Consider the following 21138-nt stretch of genomic DNA (forward strand, 5'->3'; position numbering starts at 1 on the left):
GTCCTAATGTGAGAGATTTGATATACATGGACTTACAAACCACCTTTAATAAGGTCAGCTCATGACTAAGTTGGAGTCAGGGTGCAAATAGCAGAGTAGATTGCAAACCAGCTATAAATCAGAAATCTGAGAGTAGTAATTAAAAGTTAAAGTTTATTTATTGTCACAGGTAGACTTACATTAACACCACAATTAAGTTGCTGTGAAAATCCCCTAATTGTCACACTCCAGCATCTGTTCGGGTACACTGAGGGAGAATTTAGCATAGCCAATTCACCAACCAGCACACCTCTTGGACTGTGGGAGAAAACCGGAACATCCGGAGGAAACCCACACAAACACGGAAAGTAAGTGCAAACTCTGCATAGTGACCCAAGCCAGGAATTGATCCCAGGTCCCTGGTGCTGTGAGGTAGCAGTGCTAACCACTGTGACACCCCCATGTTGTTCCACTGGAATAAATGCTGGGACTATGTTGTTTGCAATTTAAATAAATGCCCTAGATTCATGAATCAGAAGTACAGTCTCAAAATTTGTAGATGGTGCCAAATTGGGAATTATAGTTACAACAGTGGAAGATTGCACCTAAACTTGAAGAATGGGGTTGTAGATGGCCATGTAAATTTGAGTTTGAATTTGGATATATCTGAGAGTACATTTGGGGAGGAAGAATATGGATCCACTGATTCCTTAGAAAATGAAAACTTAAATGGAGTAGCAGTACAAAGAAATCTGGAGATGCAGATTAAAAAAACCATTAAAATATGCAATGCAGGTGAACAGAACCTTAAAAAAATTAAACAAAGCATTAGAGTTAATTGCTAAAGAAATTTAATTAAAATCAAAGAAGTTACATTAAGCTTATACCTTCTTAGGCAGTCTCCTAAGGTTGAGGATGACTTACTTCCACTGTGATAGGTTCTGACGTGGCTGATAAATCCAATACATTATCTTGCAGATTCTACAAATACAAGACAAGTGGCATTTGACACGTTCGCTAGATGGGTAGTTTAGAGGATTGTGCATTTCCTCTTTCCTTGAGCTTAACCTTTGCACATTCCCAATGAAGTCTTTCAATGTGTTTTGTGTCTTCCCGAACAAGCTTTCTCCATTTTAGTCAGTCACAAACAAGGGTCTCCCATAAGTCAGAAAATACATTTGATCTCTTCAGGGATTCTTTGTAGACATTCCTAAAAATTTTCAGCAGTCCTGCAGTGAGTCCCTTGCTGCAACTGAGACCCAAGCAGAGCAGTTGCTTCGGGGATTTGGTATCAAACATATGTCCCACCCAAAGGAGCTAGTTTTGAGTGAATATTGTCTTGATGCTGGACAAACTGACTTGGGAGAGCACACTGCTAATGGGCTGCTTTTCTTGCCACCTAATTTGGAGGATCTTGCAAAGGCACCTTCTATAGAACTTTGATCAGATCATACCAAGTATTATGCACAGTGTTGATCTTCAAATTGCAAAAAGTACAGAAGATGCAAAAACAATTTACCAGAACTAAGAAGGTACAGTTGCCAGGAAAGACTAAGTAGGATATAGCTCTTTTCTCTTGCAAAGGCTATCAGGCGACCTGATGAAGATCTTCAAAATTATGATGGAATTTGATGGGGTAGTTTGAGAGAAGACTGTAAAGAGTATAAAATCAAGGTCATAAATATAGCCACTAAGAAATTCAATAAGGCTTCAATGGAAGCTTCTTTACTCAATGGTGAGAATGTGGAACTTCCAGTCACATTGAATGGTTGAAGCAATAGCAAAGATCCACATGCTTCCTCCACTGGACCATTAACACCAGCATAAATCTGATGGATTGAGTGATGTGTTGCTGCAAATTCTAATTAAAAGCATTTGGCTTAGGGTGTGAATATCCTTATTAACAAATTCCACTTTAATTACTGTCTTATTTTCAAAGTTTCTATTGATCTCTTTGCACCTCAAGATTATTTGTTTCCTACTTCATTAGTGAGTATCGTTCAAAAAAGACCTACATTTACTCAGATTCTGCAGGGAGTGGTGAGGGGGAGGGGGAGGGTGGGGTGGGGGGATGTGTATGGATTTAAATCAGAGCTGTTTTGTGGACAACTTTAGCCAGCATTGAGGTTGTGAAAGGTGCAATATAAGCCTTTGCTCTTTTAGACTCTCAGGGCAGAAATTAATGCCCCTTTCCCCCAGGTAACTTGGTGGTAGGGGGCATTAAATTGTGCTGGAGAGTGCGGGTGGACATCCAGCCACCTTCCTGCCTCCATGACAAGAAGGCTCATGGACTACTTTCTTGCAAATCACTAATTAATGATGCCCACTTAAAGGTCTCATTCTGCCTCTGCTGGCCTTGAATCAGCAGACTTGACACACAGGTTTGCTCGCAGACACGCAGTGAGAGCGAGCGTTGAGAAAGGCACTCAGTGCCTTATTGAGCACCCAGCATTAGGAAGGGGCCTCACTGAGAGAGACCCTCCAGCCTTTCTTCATCTCCCCTGTGCCCCTCCCCTCCCCTTTCAAGATTCCCTTCCTGCCCTCACTCACCAGAGGCTTGGGTCTTTCAGCAATCTTAGGCCTTTGGTTGGTGCTTTGCCAACCATTTTCTCCTTTCCAAGTGCTGCTGACAAGTAATGGAGAGCTGCCGACCTTGGATTAGCCAGCAGTTTGGGTGGGATTTCTGTCCCCAGGATTGTAAATACTGAAGAAGGCCTTTAGCTGGACACTGATGGGCATGGGGTCCTTTCCCAAAGGTGGCAATGAGGGACACTCACCAGCTGTCCAGCCAGCAAGTGTGACCCCTTTCGCCTGAATTAAATTCTACCTATATTTTCTAAAGATTCCGCCATACTTCTGCTAACAAAATGTACCATCTCATTTTTACCCATAATGAAATTCATTTGTCATTTGCATGCCCATTCTGCGGGCATGAATATCCCGCCTGCATCCACCATAAGTGTGAACAGCGATGCAGGTGCAAAATTTCACGAGAACCATAAAATGGGATTCACAAAGGCGAGATTTTGTATTCAGATTTTCCCCTTTCTGATGACTTAACGATGGGAACCTCATTTCAAGACATATTGCTAAATTTTAATGTGGATAGCAGGCATTCCTGCCAGGCATCTGCCCCTCACATTCCTAATTCCACCCCCCCCCCTCCGCCGCCGCCGCCGCCCCCCCCCCCCCCCCACCCCCCCCCACACACACACACACACACACACACACAAAAGTGAGGTGACGTCAACAAGGTTTACAACTGCTTTTCAGACATGAAGCAGATGAAAGAAACCTGCCGGACTTGCACAGGTAAGTGGATCCTGGGGAGATGGATATGCCTGGACAGTGCCATCGCCAGGGCTGCAATGCCAGGGGGCTGTGCCAGAGCAAGCCTTCTGGTGAACTTAATTGGGTGGGTTTCCTTACGCATGGGGGTTGAGTGCCCTGGCACGTGTAGGATGTGGTTTCCTGTACCTGTGTTTGGGAGGGGGAGGGAGGGGATGGGGGGAGGGGGAGGGGGTTAGGGGGAGGGGCTTGGGGGGATTGTGGAGTTGGTACATTCTTTACACACAGATGAAGGGGTCTCCGTGGTACCGCCATTGTCGGATTATCTGGAAAGTAAACCCAGCTGTGTAGCTTGAGAGCGAGAGAGCTGCACACTGGTTTTCTTGCCTCAACCAGCACCCTGTGCACTGTGGAAAATTCTCCCCTACAAGAGTAATATCTTCTTGTATTTTGTTTGCCCTTGTAAATGAATTTAATTTCACTGCTTCCAGAGATTATGACTGGAGTTCTCTGGCCATTCATGCCCCGCCGCCATTGCCAGAGAGAACAGTGAATTTGGCGCTCAGCCAAATCTCCAGTCATTGCAGCCGGGCGGGAGAACCCCAGGGTAAATCCTGGCATAAACAGCTGGGGAATCCCGCCCATGTTTGGACTTCAATCGCCCCTTCAAGTATCCCCTTCACTGGCTCTGTGACAACTTTTGTCTAATTCCATTCTGTGTAGGGCCTTGAGTTTAAAGTTAAGAATGCAGTTTAAGTGCAAGTTACTTCTTATTTGTTGAAATAAAAATAATTCATCCTGGCATATTGGTAACATTAATATAGTAATGTTTGAAGGTTTCCTTTCATAATACAATGTAACTGATTTTCACAGTAGTGGAATCTTGTATGAGACACCATCTGCTGTCAAAGTGCAGACTGTCAAACAGCAACTCACACTGACTTCAGCTTTTATTTTGAGCACAGCCCCTTTCCTTCCCACCAACCTCCCACTGTCCCCCGCCACCCCTCCCTGCGCAATCATTGTAACATGCTGAGAGAACAGCCCCTTGTGACAAAACTGGGCGATTTTGTCTTGTTAGACCTATTTAGTTTTTGAAGGCAATGGATGTTCTGTTCAAAATGGCATCAGCCAGCTGTGTCCCTTGGATATCTTGAAGACATTCCCTTTGATCTGTATTTAGTCTGTGGAGTGCTAATTAATGCGGCTGGTTGAAATGCAAATAGCCATCATCAGGTTATTTAAAAACATTTTGAATATTTGCCTGTGTACTCAGTCGTTGAATTTGCCCTATGACCTCATTTATTATATTTAGTTGTGCGAGATTTTGTATTGTTGAATGTGTGATCTAATATTTCTGCTATGATTGATATGGAAATGCGCTTTAGCATTTATAAATTGACGGCTGCAAATAAAGAGTCCCTTTGATCTGTTGAGCTTGATCTAGCTGAACAAGTGAAGCTTCTTTGTGGAAGTGTTTTATTTAAGCTGGTTGGCACCGTCAACTGAGAAGCCAGCTTTAAGACAAAGCATGATGTATAAACTAGAAGTTTTTACAGCTAGGCATAGTTTGTGAAACCAAATATTATACCAGAGGGAGAAATTAGAAATTCTCCTCACTGTGTTTTAAACACATTTTAGAAACATTAAGATCTATATTTGCTTCACTGCATCAGTGGGCGATTTCAGTTTCTTAACCCTTCTTCGGGGTTTGAAAAAGAAAATTATTCCCTTCTTAGGTATTATCCACTCTTTTGCCTAGGCAGCAGTTCTGTTCTTAGCTCTGCTTGTGAAATGGAAGGGAGATTCAGTGTGAATAAATTAAAGTCTAATTCACATTGATAGAATATTTGTTAACCCTCTCCTCTCTGCTAAAACTCCCTGATCACAAGGGGTGTGGCTTATTTCTAGTGAGCCATTAAAAAAGATGCTGCTTTTGAGAAAGAGAGATACTGTTTATATGATATTTTCTCACCTGACCCTTGAATTTTTTTGTGCTCACGGTTCCTTTGTGCCTCATTGTCTTCACTGGAACACCTCATGAGATTTGGACTAATCTAATTCCATAGAATCATAGAAACCCTACAGTGCAAAAGGAGGCCATTCAGCCCATCGAGTCTGCACCGACAACAGTCCCACCCAAGCCCTATCCCTGTAATCCCACGCATTTACTCCACTAATTCCTCTAACCTACGCTTCCTGGGCACTAAGGGGCAATTTAGCATGGCCAATGCACCTAACCCACACATCTTTGGATTGTGGGAGGAAACCAGAGCACCTGGAGGAAACCCACGCAGACACGGGAAGAACATACAAACTCCACATAGACAGTCACCCAAGCTGGGAATCAAACCCGGGTCCCTGGAGCTGTGAGGCAGCAGTGCTAACCGCTGTGCCACCGTGCCGCCAACTAAAGTTTAAATTTTTTCAACTAAAGTCGTAAGTCTGATCAGTCGACAATTTTCAGCCTTACGTCCCAGCTTTCTAGTTACAAATAAAGCCCTTCATCAGCCTAAATATTTTTGATGATCTGGCGATTGAATTGCCCAGACAATACAAGGCAACGTTTGCTTTATATCTGACCAGTCCATCAATTGTGTAGAAATGTGGGAAGTGACAGCTGAATTCCCCAGATGTGCATTTACTATGTATGCATATTTTTTACTTATTTTCCGATGCAGCTTGTTTCAAGTATTTTAATCCAAGGAGGGACATGTGATTGGGAAAATCCATTGTGATTTAGCATTTTTGAATATAAACAGCATTTATTATATGTTCTTCATATCGCTGACAAGCCTTTCCTTCTTATTGTTCAGCTGGCGGTCTGCAGGAAATTGCCACAAAGTTTGACAACCAAAGTGTGATGTATGGATTCTGCAGCATCAAGGACTCTGGTTCTGGCCTGCCAAAATATGTCCTCATAAATTGGGTAGGTAAAAATATGTTTTTCATGGTCTACCTGAAGTGCCTCAGTAGCTCCACAATTAATACCAACTTCACCAAAATCCAGAAGAAAATACTAGAAAAGGCTGCAAGTTATCATAAAATCCCTAGAGTGCAGAAGGAGGCCATTTGGCCCATTGAGTCTGCTTTACTACCCAAGCCCAAGTCCTGTAGCCCCACATATCTACCCTGTTAGCCCTCCAGACACTACATGGCAATTTAACATGGCCAATCAACCTAACCTGCACATCTTTGGACTGTGGGAGGGAACCGGAGCACCTGGAGGAAACCCACACAGACACGGGGAGAATGTGCGAACTTCACAAAGACAGTTACCCAAGCTTGGAATTGAATCCGGGTTCCTGGCGCTGTGGGCAGCCGTGCTAACCACTGTGCCACCATGCCGCTAACTTCTGAATCCAATTAATGCCTCCTCTGTCATGTTGTGTCACCTCCAAACTTGATTGCTGATTTCTTCTAGCCAGCATCCCACATTTGCCATTCACAAACTTTCACTCATTTAAATTCTACTGTCCATACCATATCCCAACCAAATCCTCTTCATCCATCATCCCCATACTTGCATTGCCAATCCCCATTAATTCAAGGTTAAAATTCTCACTTTTGTGACCTTCTTGTCCCACCTCTGTAAACCTTCCAACTCAATGTTGCTGTCACCCACCAACTCTTCCCCACCCTCACCCGTCCTCACCACCCTCAACTCTGAAATCTCTATTCCTATGCCTGGTTTATTTTGAGTTTTTTTCACATCCTCTATCCCTTCACCCCACCTTTGGTGACCTTGCTATCATCTGCTTAGGTCCAATGTTCTAGAAATTGCTTCCTAACACCCTCTCCGCACCTCCTCACTTCTTTTAAGATATCCTTAAAACTCACTCCTTCACCAGCTTCCTTGCATAAAGCTTTTGACACCCCTTTAACTCATTGGCTTGGAGTGTAATTTTTTAGTTTCCTTATACCTCTGTGAATCACCATTTAGCATTATTTTTGTGTTCAGAATGCTATGCAGATGCACGTTATTCAGTGGTTGAGTATGGTTGTTGGAGACGTAACTGGATATTTGAACAGAATTATATAATTTTACATTTTCTGAGTATTTCCCCTGCAGTCATTTTGACTAGCTTCTCTGTTAGAAGTCATGAGTGCTCTTTGTCTGCATATAGAGTCAAGTGCATGGTTTTTCTCCCCTCAACCATTGAAGCTCACTCAAGGAATAGGAAGGCTCTCTAATTTGCTCTGGTTTTCATTCAGCGTATGTCAGCCACAGCGTAGCTCAGAATCTCTGTGCTGAGATCACTGGCACTGAGTCTGACCTCCTCTAATGCCATTGCCATGCTGTAGTGATTGATTACTTGCAAACAAAATGCTCAAACAGAATCTGCCATTGTTGATGCCAGTGTGATAAACTCAAGAACAAATTAGAATTTAAAGGGTTGCCGTCCAGTGAATTTAGCTTTTGCCTGTTTTGCAGCAGTGTTCAGTGTGTCTCCTGCTTTGGGAAAGTGTGTAGTGCAACCTTCATGCAGTAAGTTATAGGCCTGTCAATAGTACACTCAGTAGTTCAATGGAGTGTTGTCTCTCTACCTGCTTCATCATTTAATAAAACAAAATCTTTCATTAATTCTCCCATTTTCTTGACTCAAATTTAAGGCCTCCCTATGACATTAACTCCCTTGTAAGACAGAGTAGCTATATGACCAACTATCATATCTTTAGAAATACTATTTCGTAAGCTTCCCCAAAATAATGCTTGAGAGTAGAAACTGACTATGTAGAGAATCTTAAGAAGGAATCTCTAACACCCTATGACTGAGAATACTGCTACACACTCACAAAGCTGAAATTGGGGTTAGTCAAATGGAGTTAAATAAGTGTATCTTTTTCCTGTTTTTAAAATGTTTTTCATTTGTTAATATTTATTTCTTGTTTCTTTCTGTCCATTTAACTTTTTAATAATGAGCACATGACTAAGGTCTGAAGCTAGCTTAGCAAAGGGCTGCCGCTGATTAGTTGGTGGGCACAGAAATAATTCTCTTTTTCCAAATAGCTGAACCCTTTGCCAGTCAAATCCGCATGAGGAACTGTTGTTCCCATACATTCGCAAAGGTAATCGATGTTGAAGCTCCTCAACATCCAGGTATGACGAGATGTTCCCTGTACACTCCCAAAAACAATCCCTGTTTTAGTTTCCTGAACTTCTGCAGATTTCTTGAAGAAATGCATGTGGTGTAAGAAGGAGCTCAGAAATGAACTCCTTTTAAACTCCTGCTTCAAATGAAGTTACAAATCTTGGTGAAAAGATAGCGCTAGTGGGGTTTCTGTTCTTTTCCTTTGTTCCTTAGGTTGGTGAAGATGTCGATGACCATCGGAAATGTACATGTGCTAGTCACGTGCCCACAATTGCAGACTTCTTTCAGGTGAGTGTGCTGGTATTTCAGACCATCCTTTGTTGTATGAAAATAAATTGTCCCATATTTAACTCAGTTGTTGGCCGTGGAAATATACTGCACAAATTATTTAGTTCAGGAACTAGGGCATTTTTACATGTTCTGCTTTTGTAGTTTGGGTAGAAAGAGACCAAAGTCTGTTCACCTACTGCCCATTGCTAAATCGGCCCCTATAGTCCAATAAGATGTATACACCACAATACTGAAATTACAGAAGCACTAAATGTAAGAGCATCTCATTTGTCCTGATTATTGACTGGGTGTTCAAGATGTAATTTGTCCAATGAAATGAAACTGCCATTTAATCATCAAAGACTTGGAAACCTTCAGATTGGTTGGCCAATAAAAATATTTTTGAAGATGGGGAGGGGGATTCTCTGGGCCTGCTAGCTCCCAGCAATGGCCCAGAGAATTGAGTGTTGGCTGGAAAAGGAATCTTGCTGGTCACTGAACATGTTCTGATGCTCCCAGTCAACAGTGCCAGCCTCAGTCGGGCTCCTAGCCAGAGCAGACAGAAACCCACTTAATATTCAGATAACTTATTTTCCATCTGATTAGCAGGCTTGGAGTCCAGGTCAATTCCCTTCCATTATTCACCCAACTCCTCAGCAGAATCTGCACTGGATGGACTTTAGATCCTCACAACCATACACCTGGTGTGTTGGACCCAGTGGATCCAGGAAGCTCCACCACCTCTTCAGTAATGAGAGACATCATCCCCACCATACTATGCAGGCATGACCCCTCCTCAGTTCCTCCCCCTCCTGGGAATTGGCTTAGTGAAGAATTGGTAGGGATGCTGTGGATTTGGAATCAGCTATGATTCCAGCCTGCCTGAAAATTTTAACATAATTTTGGCTTTCATATATACTCAATGCTCTTGATTACAATTTGACATCAGTAGTTCTAATTTGAAATGAATTTTGATATCAAATTTGATAGCATGCTGAAAGCTAACTTTGCGCCTTAAAGCTATCTCCATGCCTCAAAACTATTCCTGCACCTCAGAGCTATCTCCACACCTCAAAGCTATCCCAGTGCATTCAAACCTATCCCAGCGTACTCACTGCTATCCCAGCACGCTCAAAGCTATCCCCATGTGCTGAAAGCTATCCCCATGTACTCAAAGCTATCCCACAAGCTCAGCAACCTGCAATAAAAAATGCGTGGAACTTAATTATTAAATTCAGTTAGTACATAAAAATTGTTCCGCTTTAAACAAAACGCTTGAGAGCACACATGGTCCCCATCAATTCTTAATTCATATCAGTCTCAGAATCCAGGAGATCCATTCATGACTGGATGAGGAAAGGAGAAATGGAGGAAGGTGAAAAGGAATGAACAGGGTTTGGGAAGAGGAATAAGGGGTGTGGTGTGAGGGATGGAAAAGAGAGGAAGGGTTAGAGAGATTGGTGGGGTGGGTGAGTCAGTGTGACCCTACACACAGCGTGCACAATCATCTGGGACATGGAAAAAAATTGGCTATATGTAATCACATTTCATTATGATCAGTTTAGGATGGCAAATGAATGACTCTGTGTCAGTTGACAATTATCATTTGACATTGCAAGTTTGGTTCTGTGTGAAAATGACAGCTAAATGATTGCTTGTGAGTGTAAGTGATATCAAATGATAGCAAAATGATTGCAATTGAGAGCAGTTGACATTAAATGAAAGCAGTTGAAAGCAGATACTGTCAAATGATATGAAAATCATTGGATTTGACAGTTTCCATTTGTTATGCAGTGATCTCTGTTAAACTGCATCAATATTAATGTCAAGACACTACTGCAATATTCTCTGTATGAAATAACCCACTCGTTGACAAGACTTGCATGTGAAGACTGTCTATTTGGGTAAAGTATATATAGGCTGCTAACGTTGCCCAGCAAAAATCAGCACATTCAGGAAAGGAAGGATAAAAGGAGAGAATTCCAGGGCTGATTCGAGGGATGGCGGGACTGATGTTTGAGGAGAGATTGACTAGGTTAGGACTGTTTTTGCTGAAGTTCAGACAAAAGAGGAAGGATCTCAAAGCAACTTACAAAATTCTAACAGGTCTCGACAGGGAGGATGTTCTGGGTGGCGGGAGTGTCCAGAACTAGGTGTCACAGTCTGAGGATTTGGGGTGGACCATTTAGGATACAGATGAGGAGCCATTTCTTCACCCAAAGAGTGGTGAACCTGTGGAATTCATTACCACAGGAAGTAGTCAATGCCAAAACATTGAATGTATTCAAGAGGCAGCCAGATGTAGCACTTGAGGTGAATGGTTTCAAAGGTTATGGGGAAGAAACAGGGGGCTATTAAGTTGGCTGATCAGCCATGATCGTGGTGAATGGCAGAGCAGGTTCAAAGGGCCAAATAGCCTCCTCCTGTTCCTATCTTCTATGTTTCTATGGAAACACAAGGTGAGTGCCTTTACTTTGAAAAAACACATTAAAAATGTGCATATATTCATCACCGTTTTCCCTTCTCTCTCTTCCTATCTCCAAACAGGGGGCAAATGTTATTGTTAATGCCAGCAGCCCTGAGGATGTAGACTCGACTGCTATTCGTCAGAAGCTGACCAATGGCACAATGCACATTTCGAGCCCGGTTTTGCGCCGTCTTCACCTGAAAGAGGACGATGAGTTGTTGCCCCCAGTGGTGAGTAGAAGACAGAGGACTAAACTTACACCACAGAGGGAGGAAAAATAGCAGGGGTCGTTTTCAGGTCAGAGACTCAACCTGGGAGAAATTAATTAAAGTTAAGATTTGCATGTGGATGAACCCTTAATTTTCATGTGAATGGGTTTCCTATCCAATTAGAGATGATGGTGGAGGGGAGGTGGGGGGGGGGTTGGTTGCTTGAAGAAAGTGCCCTCTCAGCTATTTCTTTTTCAAAGTTTTAATTGAAAAATATGCAAAAAGCAGCCACTGTGGGTGGATGAAGGGGGCATTCCTATAAAAGGTGGTCTTTTGGCTGAACTCCTATCTGGGGAGGTAGGGAAAGCCTCCAGGCCTTCCAGGCGCACTGACATCCCGGACTTCCATTCGGTGCCCATCTGCCCCCACTGCACACCCACACTGCCCCCTTCCTCCTGTCACATTGGAAAACTGGAGGCTGGCTGGAAAATGCCAGTTGGCCTCCAAAACTATCTATGAAAGGGCTGTTAATGTACCAAATTGCATGCCCATATTGTGGGGGCAGATGCCCTTCTAGTCCTCTGGAAATGGCCGGTGCCAGGTAAGGTGTCCCAAGACTGACTGATTTCATGTGCTCCCATTCCTGATGTCAAGGGGCCTAAAAATTCAGCCCACAATGTCTGATCATAACTAGATGCTGGAGAGCAGCAAGGGAAGTAGTGGATGCCCAGGGAAGAAGACAGCAATTACCTTCTGAACTATTTTGCAGTTAAAGACAGCAAACATTGAAAGAAGGTATTCACTCAAATGTTTCAATTTTGTGAAACAGATTAATGTATAAACCGATTGTCATCATATTTAAACTAACATGGAGCAGGCAGATTGTGGGACATCAGAGTAAAATAGCAGCATATATGTATTTTGCTGCATATAGCCAACAGATATTGGGAGCTTGGTAAGAATAAGAAGGCTTAAGGTGGTCACTTTTTAGAGGAATTGAGAATGGATATATATTGGAAGATTTAATAGATGTGGGGATGGGTCTGGTATTTGCCCTGAAATGTGGCAAACTTAGGTGATGCTTATTGAAAAAATAGAATTCTATATAGATATATGGAATAGGTAGCGAAGGGATCATGATGTAATTGGAAGTATAGGCCAGGATATAATGCTGAGGCAGTAGTCCCATTGACTGGCTGAAAAACCAGGGCCAACCCCATCTCTGCTAGCCCTTGAGTCATGGTGCCTGTTAACGTGGCTCAGGCAATTAGTTGCCTGAGCTTTGTGGCTTCTGTCCCATGGGTGTGAAATGTCTTACCTTCAAGAGCTGCCAGCCAATCAATGGGCCAGCAGCTGTTTAGTCCCAGGACGCCGCTGTGGCAATGGAGGCTGCAGAAACTGGTCAGTGGGGTGTACTCACCGGGCCCAGTCAAGCAGAGAGGGATAGTGATCGAGAGGCTGGGGGGAGTGTTTTCAAGTGGAGTTGGCCCTTTCCGCTGGGCCACAAGATGCCGAATCAGGAAAGACCTCTTTCCCGATGTTATGGTACGAAAGTTATAATTTTGCAGGAGACTCAAGAGAGTGAGAGAATGATTCGGTATACAACAAGATTAGGTTCACACTTCGTACCTTTATTTATCCTTACTTATCTATCCTTATTTATCTATGGTATACAATTACATTATACATACAGTATTAAACACTCAAAAAGAAGAACAGCTGCAATTACAGTCTACAGACGGTATTAAGAAGAAGAGTTACGTATATTTACCATCAGGACTGTGCCTTCATCCTTCCAACAACTGGGGAGCCCATTTCAGTCTCGGTGAAGGACCAACACGTTGTCCCGATAACGACCGGGCGATGAGCGCTTATCCCACGGTTGAGCGTCCACCGAGACAATGGGAATCCCCCTTTTTAAAGGCTGAGGAATGAGTTGATCAGGCTCATTCCTCTGCTCTGATATCCAATCAGTGACAGTCCTGAGAGTGTTCACGCGCTGTTCCCGAGTACTTCACGCGATTACGTGAGTTACTGTGCATCACCTTTATTTACTTGCTTGTGCAGTTTGGCACGTATACCTTTGTTTATGTACGCAAATAGGGCTTTTATCACCTTGTTTGCTTATGTATGTAGTCTGGTACATACGCAAATAGGGCTTTGTAAGTTTTAGTGTTGAAGAATCTTTAATGTGTTTTTGGATTGTATTGAGTGCCCTGTTAACATTCTGTGATCTAGGAGGCATTGTTTCGCGGACCAGACATTGATTACTTCTATTACACCCGAGTGAGCAGGCAGCCCCACAACTACCAGCTTGCCTCCGGAGTGGGAACATAAAATTCCAAAATTCCAGCCAGAGTAACAAAATTAGGTTTTTTCCATTTTGGAACAGTTGGTACAGAAACTCTAACAATAATGTTTCATTTACTCACTCTTAAGGCACACATCAGTACAGTTGTGTCAGTATTCAGGTTACCTGATTGAAGATACAAAATTGTTATGATTCTGCTTGAATTTAACTACAAAGATTATGGAACCAGAGATGCTTAGTCTCTATTTTCCCTCTGCACTTCAAACACCCATGGATATGACTGACTGATTCATTCTTTTTTGCTGTAAATTACAAAGGGAAATTCGTCAAAAGTTTCACTAGTTATTCCACAGCAACACTTTCTTCCAATACCAACCGATGTTTTTCTTTGATAATGTTCACGTTGCAGGGCACGACATACCAGAAGACCAATGCTGCGATTGAAATGAAGCGAATCAACCGAGAATTGTTCTGGGCACAGGCAAAGGTACAACTCCTCATTGTCACCAACTGAAAATCGTGAGGCTTTGCCAACCGTGCAAGAATTTCAGTTTTGAAAAGAACAATGCAGATTCTTAATTACACTACTCCTACACAATGATCTTTCAGCAAGACATTCCTAGAATGAGGAATGTGTAGAATGTCACTCGAAGTCTACTAGCAGGGAGCAATATTTTAATGAGCAGTTTTGCTGACCTGGTCTGGATGGCCCTGAATGCAGTCTCACAACACCAGGTTAGAGTCCAACCTAAGGCTGCAGCACACAGTAGGGAGAGAGACTGTAGCGTGCAGGGGGAGAGAGAGACCGCAGCGTGCAGGGGGAGAGAGAGACTGCAGCGTGCAGGGGGAGAGAGAGACTGCAGCGTGCAGGGGGAGAGAGAGACTGCAGCGTGCAGGGGGAGAGAGAGACTGCAGCGTGCAGGGGGAGAGAGAGACCGCAGCGTGCAGGGGGAGGGAGAGACTGCAGCGTGCAGGGGGAGGGACAGACTGCAGCGTGCAGGGGGAGAGAGAGACTGCAGCGTGCAGGGGGAGCGAGAGACTGCAGCGTGCAGGGGGAGAGAGAGACTGCAGCGTGCAGGGGGAGAGAGAGACTGCAGCGTGCAGGGGGAGAGAGAGACTGCAGCGTGCAGGGGGAGAGAGAGACTGCAGCGTGCAGGGGGAGAGAGAGACTGCAGCGTGCAGGGGGAGAGAGAGACTGCAGCGTGCAGGGGGAGAGAGAGATTGCAGCGTGCAGGGGGAGAGAGAGACTGCAGCGTGCAGGGGGAGAGAGAGATTGCAGCGTGCAGGGGGAGCGAGAGACTGCAGCGTGCAGGGGGAGAGAGAGATTGCAGCGTGCAGGGGGAGAGAGAGACTGCAGCGTGCAGGGGGAGAGAGAGACTGTAGCGTGCAGGGGGAGAGAGAGACTGCAGCGTGCAGGGGGAGAGAGAGACTGCAGCGTGCAGGGGGAGGGAGAGACTGCAGTGTGCAGGGGGAGAGAGAGACTGCAGCGTGCAGGGGGAGAGAGAGATTGCAGCGTGCAGGGGGAGAGAGAGACTGCAGCGTGCAGGGGGAGAGAGAGACTGTAGCGTGCAGGGGGAGAGAGAGACTGCAGCGTGCAGGGGGAGAGAGAGACTGCAGCGTGCAGGGGGAGCGAGAGACTGCAGCGTGCAGGGGGAGAGAGAGACTACAGCGTGCAGGGGGAGTGAGAGACTGCAGCGTGCAGGGGGAGAGAGAGACTGCAGCGTGCAGGGGGAGAGAGAGACTGCAGCGTGCAGGGGGAGCGAGAGACTGCAGCGTGCAGGGGGAGAGAGAGACTGCAGCGTGCAGGGGGAGCGAGAGACTGCAGCGTGCAGGGGGAGAGAGAGACTGCAGCGTGCAGGGGGAGAGAGAGACTGCAGCGTGCAGGGGGAGCGAGAGACTACAGCGTGCAGGGGGAGTGAGAGACTGCAGCGTGCAGGGGGAGAGAGAGACTGCAGCGTGCAGTGGGAGAGAGAGAGAGATTGCAGCATGCAGGGGGAGAGAGAGAGTGTAGCACCCAAGGAGAGAGAAGGTGCTAAGATGCCCAAAGAGTGAGAGAGGCTGCTGGGCCAGGTGGACGGGGGAGACCACAGGACCTGGTGTGTGTGTGTGTGTGTGTGTGTGTGTGTGTGTGTGTGTGTGTGTGTGTGTGTGTGTGTGTATGGAAATGTGGAATCCATGCAAAATGGTTGGACAAACCTGAGCTAAATATGTTGTTATTATTTGGGAAACCCAGATTAGTATAGCAGTCTGGTTCCATGAATAATGTTAGCACCCTATTTAATAGTTAGAAAGGCCTTCATTAACTGGGAAACTAGAACAGCTGTTTCTTGCCATCTCTCACACTTCCTAATAAACTTCCAAAATAACCGGAGTTTCCCCATTGGCTGAAATACCTGTAATTTTTCAAGTCACTTGTCTCTACTTTACCGACCCTCTCTGCCTGTGCATTGGTGCTTATAAACTGACCATACCCTCTCTCCTTTTCTCAGCATTGTAATCTCCTTAGGTTACTTGGACCGTAATTCTTTCTCCCTTCACATTATTGAAATCATGGATATCTCTAATTTCAGTCTATCATCCTTGTCCCAATCAACTAAAATTCGCTTTAATTATTTCCACTGTTGAGCTCTGTTTAGTTTTAGTATTTTTAATCTTTTGAAGGTGACAGCCAATCTCGCTGGATTAAGGAAATCTTTCAGTGATACCATTTAAGCCTTTCAGACAGATTACAGAAAATGTAAATGTGGCTTTACTATGATTGATGTTTGCCCTCTGTTTTAGTGCTGCTAAGTTTTTCCTCCTGGTGTATCTGGGAGATCAGAGACAAATCCCCAATTTATTCTGATTATCTAGCTGAAAAGGTAATATGGGAACAGCAGCAGTAAACTGAACCCAGTCAATGCACTGCACTTGCTAAGAATCCAGTGGCCCCATTTTGTACATCGAAGCATGCGCCATGCATGTGCCGTTGTCCCTCTTCACTTAAACCACTGCAATGTCAATTCCAATCTAATGTGTGATTTGTGTTTTAGAGAGAGGAAGAGCTGAGGAAAGAAGAGGAACGTAAGAAATTGATCGAAGAAAGAGAAAAATTTGAGAAAGAGAGAATGGAACAAGAGAAGAAAGAACAAGAAAATAGAGAGCAAAGATACAGAGAACGAGAGAAACAGATAGAAGAAGAAAGGTATGCTTAATATTTAGGCAGCATGCTGTGACTGGATGGAGCAGTGATGAATGGAAATTTGCTTATTGGGCAGAGTATTGTGGAAAGATGATGAATGGTTGCACAGATTTCTGGTTCCCGGTGTTGAAGCAATTTCACACAGTAAAACTAATTTCAAAATGGCATTTTCTATTTAATGTGATGGGTGCTGGTAGATATCAGAGGCTCTTGTTCAGTAAGAATTACAGAAATCAGAGTTCTTGAAAAGTACAAAGAGTAACAGCATGTCATGATTACAAGGCTGGTATATTTTGTTTTAACATGTGCTAGGATCCTTGTCTTTCCATTGTGAGTTTTGTGACATCATCTAGTGACAAATTGCTAGAATTTTTTTTCCCTAAAGTTGAAAATAAATGCTCTCAGTGATTAGAAAACTTTCACTTTGGAAAATACATTTTTTTATTGACTAGACGAAACCCCACACTCCTATAATTTTGGTAGTTACTCTATGTGAATGATACCGGGCATCTATCTGAACAACTTTGTACTTCCAAATATGAAGTATTCTTTAAGCCTTTTTACATTTTGCTTAAATTTGCACATACAAGGCATGCCAGAGGTAGAGTGCTCAGTGTGGGATCTCAATTGAATAATTGTTCAGGTGGTCACTCCAAACCACTGGGGTGGCATGGTAGCACAGTGGTTAGCACTGCTGCTTCACAGCTCCAGGGTCCTGGGTTCGATTCCTGGCTCGGGTCACTGTCTGTGTGGAGTTTGCACATTCTCCTCATGTCTGCATGGGTTTCCTCCAGGTACTCTGGTTTCCTCCCACAGTCCAAAGATGTGTGGGTTAGGTTGACTGATCACGCTAAGAAATTGCCCCTTAGTATCCAGGGATGAGTTGGTTAGTGGGTATAATGTGTAGGGATGCGGGGATAGGGCCTGGATGGCATTGTGTTCAGTGTGGGCTTGATGGGCCGAAGGGCCTCTTTCTGCATTGTAGGGTTCTATGATCCAACCGTGGGTGATATAAAGCAAAACCAGTACATCTCCTATGTGGTGGGAGAAGATTTCAAAGGAGAGTTTTTCCAAAGATATCACAGACATCTTTACATCAATCTGAGGTCCCTGTCTGCTTCAAGAAGATGACTATCATCCCTGTACCAAAGAAAAGCCAGACAGTGTGCCTGAACGACTATCGCCTGGTGGCTCTGACATTTGAAAAGATAGTCATGGCATGGATCAATTCCGGCCTCCCAGACTGCCTGAATCCACTACTTAAGCATTTATCCAATTCCCTTTTGTAGACTATTACTGAATCTGTATCCATCATCCTCTCAGGCAGTGCATTCCAAATTTTTACCACACATTATGTAAAATTGATGTTATCATTTCCCTATTGATACTTTTGCAAATCGTCTCAGGTCCTTTGAAAACTATTTATCTATTCATATGGAAAACTACTTTGCTTGTGACAGGTAAAAGAAATAATCTATTTCTCTTATAAATATTGTTGGAGCTACAATCTATTTTTATATCTCTTTAGAATACAGTAGTTATATAATAAAATAGGACTGGCACATTAGCTGTATTCAGAGAATTCTGCCTTTGCATGCTGGAACAAAATGTGTGCAGGATCTGTCTTCTATTGTTTTCCTATCTCCTTCAAGAATAATATGCCATTTGCTCATCTCTAATTCACATGTTAGTGATTAGTAGGTAATGATGGGTTTTTGCTATGTTTGCCCAATTTTCCTGGAACCTGTAGTGTTAATCCACCGAATGTGGGTTGGTTTCTTTTATAGTTTTGAAGACTCTGTTTTTCAGGGCTTTCACCATTTATAACGGATTGAAAGCAGAATTGTCAGCCATGAGCAAATCAACAGTCTGAGCTGGGTTTCAGAATAAAGCATTAGTGTGGAGGGGGTTTGTATCTGTGATGGGGTGGGAAGAAGCTCAGTTTCATGCTGTCATCTCTTTTCCTGGTCTTACCACTGGTGTTGTCTTTTACTTTTACTTCTCATGTGTGCGCTTTTCTTTAATTTTAGGAAGAAATTGCAAAGCCTGGAAGTTGATGAAATCGAAATTGCATCAAAGCCAAACAACAAGGTCAGTGAAGCTTCTACTTCTCACTCTAGATATTCCAAATAACTGAGTGGCTGTGTGGCATGTCATTATATCTCCCCTTGAAGCAGAAAAGAAATAGGGGAATTAACCAGTTAACCAAGATCTCCGAATAAGTACAGCCCTATGCTGACTGACTGGCATTTACCCCAGTCATAAAAAACCCAGTGCCACCACTGCCCCATATATTTCTGTTATTGTAGAGTTTGAGCACGATTTTGCAGTGAGAAATGTATGTCACTTACCAGCCTAAATTCTAGAGGCCCATTAATCAGACTGGTGGCCCGTGTTATGGGGATTGGTAAATATCTTCTGTACATCAGAGACATCCCAGATCTGGCCAACTTTTAACATCCAAAACTACTGTTTTTTCTGTACGTAATTGTTATAATCATTTTAAGAAATAAACTTCAGAACAATTGTGAGTTGGTCTAAAGAAAATTCAAGGACAAAGTTATACAGAGCAAGTACGCATGAAAGAAAAATGCTTTCCACTTCTTTCTACAATAAATGTTTCACCTTGTTTCTTCATTGCATTTCATTTAGTTTTCAGTATGCAAATAGATTTCAGTATGCAAAAGCATTTAGTATTGCTGTGCGGTATAAAATTCAGTATGTATTTGTTCTTCTCACGCTGTGTGGGTGTTGCTGTCAAGGGAAACACTTTTTGCCCATCCCTAGAACTGAGTGACTTACTAGGCAATTTCAGAAAGCAGTGGGAGACGATCACATTTCTGAGTCTGACTCAGGAGTCACATGTAGGCGAAGCTAGACCAGTAAAGGATGGCAGATTTCCTTCCCTAAAGGTTATTAATGAACAGACCAAATAGTTTCCTTCTGTGCTGTAACCATTCAGTGATTATATGATTTGTTGTCGTGATATGCTTCTCCTCTACCATCAGGTGAGGCAGAGGTGTTATCACTAATAATTCAGAGACCCATGGTAGATTCTTTGGGAACTCAGGTTCAAATCTAAACCCTTCAGGTGGTGAAATTCAAATTCAATAAAATTTGGAATTATAAGTTGAATGATGACCTTGAAACCATTGTCGATTATTGTAAAACTCCATCTGGTTCACTGATATCTCTTTGGTGAAGGAAATATGCCATTCTACATGTGAACCCAGACTCAAAGTGTAGTTAACTCAGAATGGCATAGCAAGCTTCTCAATTCAAGGGCAGTTGGGGATGGAGAATAAATGTTGGCCCAGCAAGTGATGTCCACATCCATGAATAATAAAAGTATATATATTTTCTGCACCCTCTGTAAAGCCTTTACATTCTGGTGCTCAGAATTTGACACAATACTCCAGATGTTGGAATTTAATAAACCAATTAATAAATATTGACCACAAAGCTAGTCTCCACAATGGTGACCATGACAACTATCATTGATGATTATTAAGAACACATCTGGTTCATTAGTCCATATGCCTTACGAAGGTTCATAATGCTTTTTATGCTGTTTAAACAATTACACTGTTATCCCAGTCTATATTAGAATAATTAAAATTGCCCACTATCATCATAGAATCATAGAATTACACAGTGGAGGTGAGGCCCTTCAGCACAAGGTTTTGGAGAGTCAGGAGGTGAGTTATTCACCACAGTATTCCAACCCCCTAAACTGCTATTTCGTAAGTCCAGTTGATCTTCTGGTCAATGGTAATCCCAAGGATGTTGACGGATGGGGGAGGGGGGAATTCAATGAGGGTAACACCCTTGAATGTCAAGATGTGGTGGTTAGATTGTCTCAGATTGGTCATTGCTTGGCATTTGTGCCAATTAGGGATGGGCAATAAATCAGGCCTAGCCAACAACCCCCACATCCCAGATATGCTTTAAAAAAAAAGAATCTCTCTCTGATGCTCACACTTACTCAGTTCTGCCCTGGACTCCTCCAAGTACATGCTGCTTATCTCCAGGGCTCACCAAACAACCAGTCATCTTATTGATATCCCATTAGGTCATTCTTTAATTTTGTAGATTTGTTCTTGCAATGCTTTCTCCCTCACCCCACATCCTCAGCTGCTCCTTTAATCTTGTTCTGCTCTCAGATCTCCTGCTGTTCTCACCTGATCTGCCAGATCCTTTACATTTTGCACTTTACATCATTTGTTTAATTTAATGGATTTGAATAATATGTTCAAATTTGTTTATTTTTTAGCATATTTTATGTACCCCATTGTTGTAGTCATTAAGCCCTGCTTCATCTGTCTCTGTTCATTCAGATT

General features: G+C 43.3%; 1 protein-coding gene across 3 annotated transcripts in view; it reads left to right on the forward strand.

The window, feature by feature from the left end:
- The window catches only part of dbn1 (drebrin 1), a 218756-nt gene that overhangs the window by 169371 nt on the left and 28247 nt on the right, over positions 1-21138 (forward strand). For all 3 annotated transcript variants that reach the window (XM_080201122.1, XM_080201121.1, XM_080201123.1), the window contains exons 3-8: positions 6084-6196; positions 8574-8648; positions 11178-11327; positions 14027-14104; positions 16650-16801; positions 18829-18889. In XM_080201122.1, the coding sequence (XP_080057248.1) occupies positions 6084-6196; positions 8574-8648; positions 11178-11327; positions 14027-14104; positions 16650-16801; positions 18829-18889 (629 nt within the window). The remainder of the gene's footprint in view (positions 1-6083; positions 6197-8573; positions 8649-11177; positions 11328-14026; positions 14105-16649; positions 16802-18828; positions 18890-21138) is intronic.

This window comes from Carcharhinus amblyrhynchos, chromosome 13 (genome assembly GCF_965287045.1).
Source record: "Carcharhinus amblyrhynchos chromosome 13, sCarAmb.v2.hapA, whole genome shotgun sequence".
NCBI lineage: Eukaryota > Metazoa > Chordata > Chondrichthyes > Carcharhiniformes > Carcharhinidae > Carcharhinus > Carcharhinus amblyrhynchos.